This window comes from Mizuhopecten yessoensis, unplaced genomic scaffold (genome assembly GCF_002113885.1).
Source record: "Mizuhopecten yessoensis strain PY_sf001 unplaced genomic scaffold, ASM211388v2 scaffold10383, whole genome shotgun sequence".
In the NCBI taxonomy this organism is placed as follows: Eukaryota; Metazoa; Mollusca; class Bivalvia; order Pectinida; family Pectinidae; genus Mizuhopecten; species Mizuhopecten yessoensis.
Genome location: NW_018408519.1, coordinates 386,092 through 396,553, shown reverse-complemented (window position 1 = coordinate 396,553; position 10,462 = coordinate 386,092). Strand labels below are relative to the sequence as shown.

At 34.9% G+C, this 10,462-nt stretch overlaps 2 protein-coding genes across 3 annotated transcripts in view; one reads left to right on the top strand and one right to left on the bottom strand.

The window, feature by feature from the left end:
• Positions 1-1,189: 1,189 nt before the first annotated feature.
• Positions 1,190-9,921, bottom strand: LOC110460403 (39S ribosomal protein L20, mitochondrial-like). 2 transcript variants are annotated; one of them, XM_021513279.1, is made up of 6 exons: positions 9,753-9,921; positions 6,028-6,138; positions 4,826-4,903; positions 3,295-3,360; positions 1,310-1,442; positions 1,190-1,278 (listed from the first exon to the last, which is right to left on the bottom strand). In XM_021513279.1, the coding sequence occupies exons 1-5, from the start codon at positions 9,837-9,839 to the stop codon at positions 1,323-1,325; spliced, it is 462 nt and encodes a 153-aa protein (XP_021368954.1). In that variant the 5' UTR covers positions 9,840-9,921; the 3' UTR covers positions 1,190-1,278; positions 1,310-1,322. The 2 variants fall into 2 exon arrangements, with proteins under 2 accessions (XP_021368954.1, XP_021368953.1); XM_021513278.1 differs by having other exon boundaries at positions 1,190-1,442.
• Positions 9,922-10,176: 255 nt separating this feature from the next.
• The window catches only part of LOC110460402 (6-phosphogluconate dehydrogenase, decarboxylating-like), a 31,235-nt gene continuing 30,949 nt past the window's right edge, over positions 10,177-10,462 (top strand). The window contains exon 1 of the mRNA XM_021513277.1: positions 10,177-10,293. Within this exon, the coding sequence (XP_021368952.1) occupies positions 10,280-10,293 (14 nt within the window). The 5' untranslated portion in view covers positions 10,177-10,279. The remainder of the gene's footprint in view (positions 10,294-10,462) is intronic.

Sequence of the window (10,462 nt, the reverse complement as noted above, 5' to 3'; positions counted from 1 at the left end):
AGGGAATAAGTCTCTTAAGGTCATTGGAGTGTATTGATAAACGGAAACAGGAAGTACATCCCGAGTTGAAAATCCATTGTAGGGAGACAGTATCACAATTTCCGCAAATTCTAATGTTTAATATTAAACTGATGAATATTGTATATTTATTATTGACAGAACATTGTGTTCTCTAAATATTAAAGTATTTCAAAGCAATCCAGGCATTAATTCAGGGTTTTTTTATCAATGCGTTACATGTGTCCATTGTTCTGTACTTCAGGAAACCGGCTACCTATTTCACTACTGTGAAGTTTTTCAAGAACGATAACTCTTACCTGCAATTACTATGTGTATATGGTTTTATTATAAAATGTCAATTTTTATATCGTGTATAGAGAATTAATTTTACACAAGTTCAGCATTTATTAAATAGATATACATTAATGCAATACTAATATATATGTCAGTATCATTTTTATTGACATTATTTTGTAAAAATATTGTGTCTTTCATTTTTTTTTCAAAATTCACTCCTTTTTACATACATTTCCCTTTTAAAATCCTTCAAATTCTGACAACCTATATTTTTTTTGAGGCAGAAAATTTTCTTTACTTTAAAGAAATATAACTACAAAATTTGAAGAAATTATACTGAGAAATGGTGGCACAATCCTATTACCTTAAAGGAAAATGGCCAAATTTGTGTGGACTACATATATTGAATAAGGTGAAATATTAATTATTCTCAGATCAGAATTTTAGTTGTTACTTTTTTAAATACACAGTAGAGAGTCACATAATTCTTAAATTATACACGGATATAAAAACATTTTTTCCTATTAAATCTGCTTTTTTTGTCTATATTCATGGACAATTTTAGGTTGTTGGCAATTTTAGAGATTAATTCAATACATTTTGAAAATTCTTCTGAGCATTAATGTTAAAGGATTGTTGACAAACTAAACATCCTGATCAGAGGTTAAGTTGATGAACCTTATAATCATGGTATTCATGCATCTTTTCCCTAAATCAGGATTTTTTTTTCAATTTATGAAACAGAAAGTATAATAAAATTATTTCTTTCAAATAATATATATAACTGAACTACAGTAAATGGGCAGGCAACTTCAAGTCGGAAACTGCTGAACAAAATGGAACTCGGCTTTCTTGTTCTCTTACTTAAAGTGATATTAATTCTAACACACCGCATTACAACAAACAACTTTAATCACAATATCAACCATCAATCAGTCAGATGAAGTCCACACATTTGCTATGTATATACAATGTCAATGTGACATATTGTTTCTTGTTCAAACACACAGAAGAATTAACCCTGCCTAGACACACGATTTAGGGAGGTCCAGCATTGCCCGTGTCAACACACGTTCTGTTCGCGGCTTAAGAGCATCTGTTAGTCCCATTTCTTCCACTCTTTGTTTCACAAATACCGTGAGACTCTGAAATAAAGAATCATTTGATAAGGCCAACATAGAAATACTGTAGTCATGTTTCAGAATAGGTCGATTGACAATAATGTGTCCTTTTCCAGACTTTAGCAGTAAAAACTCTATATAATGCCCCTCATTCTAATTCTAGCTGTCTAGTTATAGTATAAATAAAAGGTTATCCAACACTCCTTATGTAGAACTTTGTGGTAGCGTCCTAGGGTGGATTCTATAGAGCTGCCTACTAATAAAACATTAGGAGAAATAAAGGAATCTAAACACCACAAGGACGTTAAGTGTGAATCGCACAAAGCATCCTTGTGGTAATCACACTAAACATCCTTGTGGTGTTGAGATGCCTGTATTTCTCTATTAGCTGTCTAGTGGTTAACTACCATCATTTTCTAATGTTTCATTTTTCTGTTTTCTTTTCAAATCCTTTATATGAATCTTTCTTGACATGTCGACAAACTCTTGCTATACTGCTAAGATTCGTTTAACTAAATATGATGTTTTGCTACACATGAAATAAATTTATAACCTTTTACAGAATGATGTTTCAAGCAATATGGTGCTCTTCTAAAATTGGATAGCAGGAATTAAATTTTCAAGTCATATAATATATCAAAAGTTTTTATTTTACACACAAACAATGCATGCTTTAAACTTGTCACAATGTTTCAAACCTGGTAGCTTGACAAAGAGAGCAATCAGTCATGGAACGTTTCGACAAGTTTAATGCTTACATTGTTTGTGTCATCCTCGATATCCAGGGGTTACGCTCAACTTCGCTCTCTGCACCCCTGGAATATGTCATAGCAAAATTGAAGGCTCAGTGTGCACCACCTTGTTGATGAGAAAAGACGACTAGTTCGATCCTTTTATGTACATCAAAAGAATCTCACGGACGCATAATGGTAATAAAAGACAGACTTTGAATTCGAGTGTCGAAGCTTTGTAATCTTTAAAGGACATGTATCAGCGTCGCGATTGGTCAGTTTATTTTACCCGAGACCAATCAAACAGCTATCTTCGTGTCTTCAATTTTGCTATGACATATTCCAGGGGTGCAGAGAGCAAAAGTGAGCGAAAGTGAGCGAAACCCCTGGATATCGAGGATGTGTTTGTGTATAAACTAAAACATTGATATTTCCAAATAGAGGAATCTTATTTCAGATCTTTCAAGGCATACATTGTATCTAGATCTCCTGCTGTGATGTGCTTAATTCAATCTAATTAAAATTAGACTTGTAATTCTGTTATTTGTAATTACAAGTCTAATTTTGATTAGTTTGTATAGAGTAACTTCTAGTATATAAGTAATGACCAGCATAAGAGAAAGTACTCGACTACTATAAACAACCATGCATGAAGACTATGCACCAACCAATCAGCATTAAGGAAACACCTGCAATAAGCAGCAATGCCTGCAATAAGCAGCAACGTCTGCAATAAGCAGCATCGCCTGCAATAATTAACAGCAATGCCTGCAATAATTAAGCAGCAATGCCTGCAATAGTTAAGCAGCAATGCCCAAAAGATACCTCTACTATTGCTACTGCTGTCTTTAGAATTTTCTTTCAAATGTTCACAAACATCAGGAGCTTCAGTTGACCCATGACATTTTGCGATGTCAGAAGTGAGATAGAATTTTCCTGAATTTTGAAGTCAAAACAAATGTCAAACAGTCTTGTCCTTCAACACTCCAGTGACAACTCTCAGTTTTTTGGAGAAAAAATACTCTAAAGGGTCTATTGAAAGCCTTGAACATGAAATATATCAATTTGTTTGATTCTGAAAATTGATATTTTAATACCTGAGTTGTACCTGGTAGAATATAACTTGAATATAATAGTAACTTTACCTGAAATGTCCTCGGCTCATAAATGGCAAGATCTGCTAAAACCTTTCTGTTCAATGCTATATTCGACTGAAAAAAAGAGGTTTTAATTTTTTAACTTTCCTATAAACAATAGTGTATACACACACAAACACACATGTATTTTGTTTCAACAATTACATATATACATTGTATTAACTCATTCACCCCTGGAGTTTCATAATGAACTAGCTATTTCGTCCTTTGAATTGGAAGAGTTCAAATGTGTTTTCAGGGGTGAATGAGTTGAAACAAAAGATATATATTATATCTTGATCTATTATACCTCTACTGTGTTTTCCCTATATAAAAATAATACGATAAAATGTCCTATTTCCCTAAAACCACTTAAATCTCTCCATCTGAGGACTACTCCCTGCCAGGGAAAAGGACTACTCCCTCATGAATATTTGTTGGAGGAGCTTATAAAATTTCAACCAATGAAAACATTGGGCTGCTCCGTGACGCAGGTGACGTCACAATTTAGAACCAAACTAGAACTGTAAGCCAATGGCTAACTAATACCCCCGCTCCTACCTTAAAGAAGTGCTAGGAAACCAATGGTGACTATTAGATATGGTCTATATAAACAATTTTTGAATGATAGAAATGAAGATATCATCAACAACGATGCATACAGCACTTCAAATTATATTTTTTTCTCGTTGAAATTGTTTAAAGAAATGAAATAAGTAATTCATTTGTTAAATTGTCTTAATTTGTTTTCGTTATAATAAAACAGTCATAGAATGGTTTATTCGTGAAATAGCAAATTTATGGTCACCCTTGGTGAAAAACTATTTCCCTCAACGGCTTCATTTGCCGCCTCTTGAAATAGTTTTGCACCTCGGGGGACCATAAATTTGCTATTTCCCTCATACCCATTCTATATATTTCAAAGGTTTGATAAATGATAATACAAATACAAAAGTCCCAGAAGGCCTGTGTTGCTGACCTGTTTTTATTCATCATCTGAACCAATCATTTAAAAATGTTTTTGCCTATTTGAGGCATTGGTGGCAGCATTATGAAATTGTTCTTCTTGACCCAAACAATCAAATTTAACACACTTGGCAGGGCAAGTATATTTAGAACTGGACGAGTGAAAGTTAAGGAGGTAAAAAAAAAAAATTTCAATCAGTAGCTATAATGATCTTGGATCAAGACAATTACCGGTACAATATCATATTCAAACCAAATTAATATTGGATAAGAATTGGCCTGGTGAATCAAAATTTAAAAAAATGTCTCAGCAAATCGGAGGCTATTGGCAGCCACTTAAGATTTTGGATCTGCTCCACACAGTACCGTTTGCTCTTAAAGTAGTTCTTTTAAGATTATACCCTATTTCACTCCTATTTCTTCTATGGGGCACTTCTCCTTTGTCCCTATGTGAAATACATATTTCATTCATCTTACACTTCCTATCCTCACTCAGAAGTTCTATTAAAATGATCTCGGGTAAGAAATGCATACATGTATACCACATTTAACAAATTTTAATGCAAAATCATACCTCGGCCAGTGTGTTCATAAAGGTAGAATAATCAAGGCTGTGTTCTCCACACGCAGCTCCTATCCTCATTCTCCATATCTGAAAATATATAAAAACAAAATGGATTTTTTGTCAAACCGTCAATCATGAAAGCTGCTCAATATAGTTAAACTCAATTTTAAATATAGGTAAACATACAAAATATGGGCTACAGTGAAGTTACAATGTACATATATGTATAAATATTACAGTTTTCCCAGTATATTTAATCTCTTTGTCATTGATCCCACACACATGGTATCAGTGGTCAACGATGCTGCATCATGCGGTCGGTGAAAATTCAAAATATTTGAGCTATATCCTATTATATTAATTTTCTAACCTTGTTATTATGTACTGTAATTGTTTTGTGTTTTTTTCTGTGTCCCTATAAAGGAGTGGATTGCTCCGAAAATTTGACAACATCATAGTGTCTTTACTGTAAGAATTACATCCTTGCCCCATATAAAATTCTAAGTAATTTGCAAACATATGTTTGCAAGGATCCAGTGTTAATCTGCTGAAATAATTTAACCTGAAGTGGGATGCTGATGCTGATGCTGATGCTGGGTTGACTACATTAGCTCCCTTATCCCCGAATAGGGCAGCTAAAAATAGTAACATTCAGGAATAAACTTTACATCTCACCTGTAAATTAGTCACATGGGACTAAACTTGCTGACAAAGTCCTAGCCATGTTATGGAGAACCACTCACCTTGGTAAAGTCCTAGCCATGTTATGGAGAACCACTTACCTTGGTTAAGTCATAGCTATGTTATGGAGAACTACTCACCTTGGTTAAGTCATAGCCATGTTATGGAGAACTACTCACCTTTGTTAAGTCATTGCTATGTTCTGGAGAACCACTCACCTTGGTTAAGTCATCGCTATGTTATGGAGAACCACTCACCTTGGTAAAGTCCTAGCCATGTTATTGAGAACCACTCACCTTGGTAAAGTCCTAGCCATGTTATGGAGAACCACTCACCTTGGTTAAGTCATAGCCACGTTATGGAGAACTACTCACCTTGGTTAAGTCATAGACATGTTATGGAGAACCACTCACCTTGGTTAAGTCATAGCCATGTTATGGAGAACTACTCACCTTGGTTAAGTCATAGCCATGTTATGGAGAACCACTCACCTTGGTAAAGTCCTAGCCATGTTATGGAGAACCACTCACCTTGCTTATTACTTTTCTTTTTTTATATCTTGAGTTTGTCGAGTACATCATAGCTTTCCTTACAGATCTAACAGCAATGGAAAAGCACTGTCTCTTTCTCCCGTAATACAGCTGTAGAAAAGAAAAACACAGATATTAATACGATCACTTAGTGAGACTTTTGATGCACTTGTGTGAAATAACAGAAAGAATTCTAACAAGCAAGTTAAACTCACCTATATATGTTTCACTCAATTACAACAGTGCTGTCTTATGATTGAACCAATAAAGATGTGTCAATATTACTTTTATTCAGAAAACAATAACCAACAACAGCACTGCAAATGGATGCATGTATATATATAATACGCCCATCAGACCCTATCCAATGATTTTTGTTAAATTATATAAATCCATGTTGTCCTTCGTACAGCCCACATGTACATCCATGCCAAAATTAGGACAATAACACATGATCTGACTGAACTGTAGACCATTGAAGAAACTTGCACCTAAACTTTAACCAGACAGACAGGCGCAAACGATTTCCATAATACGTCCGTCGAATTTCGACGGGCGCATAATTTTTTTTATATGAAACAGGCATTTAGGATTATATTACAAGGTAAACATTGCGTCTGATTGGTCCACTCGTAGGAAATATTAAATTTTTCAAATATATTTTTTAACAAATGTTTAACAGTAATCTGAAATTGTTTTGCAATCTTATAATGTTTATAGTTCCTTTAATTTATACCACATTTTCAACTCAGTAAAGTTAGTTTAGACATAAACCATGAAAACTTTATCAAACTGATCATACATTATTATTGATCAAGGTTGGCTATCGGCGATGCAATAATAGCCTTGCGAAACTCGTATGTAACCTTTCTGATTTTTTCACATCAACATTTAAAAAAAAAAAAAAAAAAAAAAATATCTTTCAGACAGAAAATCTTGAGAAAATAGCTAGAAAATCCAATGTCAGAAATGTTCATATCAAGAACTAACATCTCAATTGTCAATTATACACTTGTAATATAAACTATTTATGTGTGTATTGACAAGGCGATGATAGTACCTGAAGGTTGATACAGCTATCACAGGGCTTTACAGCTATATAGCCTGTAGCAGTCTAGATTGAGAGATAAAAAAAAATCCTTTAATGTGATGTATATGATTTACCATATAAATCATGTAGTATAATTCATCAGTACGAATCAACCTGACACCATTGACAGAGTCGAGGCTAGTACAGGTCTGTGAATGCACCCCGACATAGAGCCTGAGTTTCTTCTGGCCCTAATACCAGACTTTGACATATATATATATTTATATATATGTCTAGTGTGGGGCCAGAGTGCACTGCTATATGAAAACATGAAATTCTACGACACTGTTTGGTATCAGAGAGTTATGAGGTGCAAACAACAGTAAGAGGCCCAAGTGCCTTAGCGGTCACCTGAGCTATATCATAGGTACTGGTAGCTTTATTTTATTGTTTAGATGTACATCTATATGTCAAAAGGTCTAAGTCTGGTGTTAGGGCCAGAAGAAACTTGGGCTACCCGACATAGAAATGGGTAGCCCAAGTTTCCTCTGTCCCTCACACCAGACTTAGACATTTTCCATCTAAACCCACGGAATATGGTTGCTATCTAAGTCTGTGCTAAGGCTTAGGGGGTTAAAGTGGAAAGTGGAGAGTTTTTAGACAGATATACTTTTAAAAGAGTTTTTTGTATCTTCTTCTTCTTCTTCTTTAGCGTACAGGGGCTCCATCAATAATGATGATTATGCCCTTGGGGGTCCTATCACAGAGGCGTGAAAAAACGGGTTATTTACAGTGTTTAGTTTGGGTGGGTTTTTTGTGTGCAAGGTATAGATAAAAAAAAAAAAAAAGCTGCGTATGCTTTAGCGTGTGATGAGGGCTTCAACGGCTGCATGGGGTGTATAGGTGTGCCTTGAAGTCCTCTAGTGTTGTGCATTGTACTGCTGCTATGGGAAGGAGATTCCATTGTGTTATTGTGTGTGGAAAGAATGAATATTTGTTGGTATCCTTTGTAGCAGATATTTGTTTGTATGCATGAGGGTGTGCATGTCTGGTTCGATGGTCTACCGGTGTGAGTATATGTGTTGGGTTTATGGCTATACTGTTTGGTGTATAATTTTGTGAAAAAGGATAATTCTTGTGTGACAGCGCCGTGTTTGTAGTGTTAGCCATTGTAGTTTGTGGGTCATGTCTGTTACTGAGCTGGTTTTGGGGTATTCGTTGTTTACGTAGCATGCTGCTCTTCTTTGTGTTTTTTCTATTTGTTTAATTTGGTTTGTGTGGATCCCAAATGGAAGAGCAGTATTCAAGTTTTGGTCTTACTAGTGCTTTGTATGCATGTTCTTTTATGTGTGGTGAGTTTATTTTTAAGTTGCGTTTTAGAAAACCTAGGGACCTATTGGCATTGGCTGTGATGTTGTTAATATGCTTGTCCCATCGTAGGTTATTTTGTAATGTTAAGCCTAAGTATTTGCTTGATTCTACTTGGTGTAATGTGTGGTTGTGTAGTTTGTAGTCATAGTGTATTTTGTTGCGTTTCGGTGTAATGTTGAGTATGTTGCATTTGTCAGGGTGAAATTTCATTAGCCAGTCCGTCTCCCATTGACCTGCTGCGTCAAGGTCATGTTGTTGTTTCAGTGTGTTTTCTTTGTTGTTTATCGTCTTGTATATGATGCTGTCGTCTGCAAACAGTCTAAGTGTACTGTATTTCATGTATTCGTGGAAGTCATTGATGTAGATCTATATGTTATACTCCACAGAGACCAAAATGGCTTTAAGGACATTCCTATAGGCTGTTACACCAAACTGGATATCAAATTCAATAATGAATTCCGTTAGCAAGAAACATTCTGTGTCACAAAATAATCCTCCTCCAATATTTCTCAAACATAATTGAGGTACATTTACACTAAATTTCAGAAAAAACAGTCAATAAATGATGAAAAAGCCTCCCTTTTATATGTCCATTTTCCAAGCTAAATGAAAGTCACAATTCAGGATTTTTTTTTATTTAAACTTGTAAATATCAAAAGGTTGGAAAAACTGTAAGAAAAAGTGTCAAATCTCTAGAATAATGGCATATATTTCCCCCGAATAAATCGATATCACAACGGAGCACAAAGCGGACATGGCTGACTGAGGATGGAAAAAAACATACAAAGCAAGTGAGATTTTACCTGTACACCATTCACTACAAGTTGTCACTGAGGTTACTGGCTCGACTTGTATCAAAAGCCTTGTTAGCTTGATGAATTATTGTAAAATATCAAATCAAAATACATGTCATCATTCTCGAGATTTAAAGCATTTTCTCACATTTTTCTCTACAAATGCATCTCCATGGATATCCAACCTTATGATATTTACAAGTTAAAATGTTTTTTTTCCTGAATTGTGACTTAGAGCTTGGAAAATGAACATATGAAAAGTGAGTTTTTTCATCAGGTTATCAACTTATTGAAATTTGAATGGGTTTTTTTCTGAAATTTAGTGTGCATGTACCTCAATTAAGTTTGAGAAATATTGGATGAGGATTATTTTGTGACAGTGATTGTTTAATGCTAACGGAATGAATTATTGAATTCGAGGGCATAAACATCAACATTGATGGAGCCCCCGGGCCCGTAAAATAAAGAAGATATACAGTAGGTGTGACAGACATATTGGAATGTAGATGAGGAAGAGTATTCAGGCGTACCCATGACATCCGTAAATACATCCGTTTTCTCCATGCTCTATCCGGTCCTCTTGACCTTGCAAGGTTTAGTGGAGTTAGAAAAACCATAATTATATCGGGAATATCGTGCTAATAATCAGTTGTCGGCCATGCTTGTTTGCTGGAAATCACACTACTGAAAAAGTGGTGACGGTGAGTGACACATTTCCGGATAATCGGTTTTGATATATTTTTATTTTGCAAGTACTATTATAAAATACCCATCTTTTGTGAAGAGATAATAAATAGTAATGCAATGGGAATTAAATACATTAGAATTTGCTATATATGCACCGAATAAACCCATTGAACTACGGCGTGATATTCAATATTACCGTATTATGTTTTTTTGTTTAGTTTGTTTCAAAGTGAAACTAGTGACTTCCGTTTCCGTTTGACCTTTCAGAGTCACACAGCCGGTCGATTGAGAAACCGGATCAGTCTACAAGTTGACGTTAGAAAGTGTGACAGTGGAAAGCGCAACTTTATTTTCCTCTTGAACAAGCAACATGGGTGAACCTAAGTAAGTAGTTATTGTATATTGTGGAATATGTCTGGACTTGTTTCCTGATAAAAAAGAATGGTTTATCTACTGTATATTATATGAAAAGGTACTTAATTGTAAAATGTGTAGGCCTAACACAATCAGTACCGGTTCGTGACTTGCAACTTTTCACTGTTTGCTTTTCGTG

Bases quoted from the DNA above. Each gene is read 5' to 3' on its own strand.
- LOC110460403 (XM_021513278.1), bottom strand. From the start codon at position 9,839: ATGGTTTTTCTAACTCCACTAAACCTTGCAAGGTCAAGAGGACCGGAT. The intron at 6,139-9,752 runs GTACGCCTGAAT...TCTTTTCTACAG, and splicing joins TGTATTTACGGATGTCATGG to CTGTATTACGGGAGAAAGAG. The intron at 1,443-3,294 runs GTAAAGTTACTA...TCTTTATTTCAG, and splicing joins ATGAGCCGAGGACATTTCAG to AGTCTCACGGTATTTGTGAA.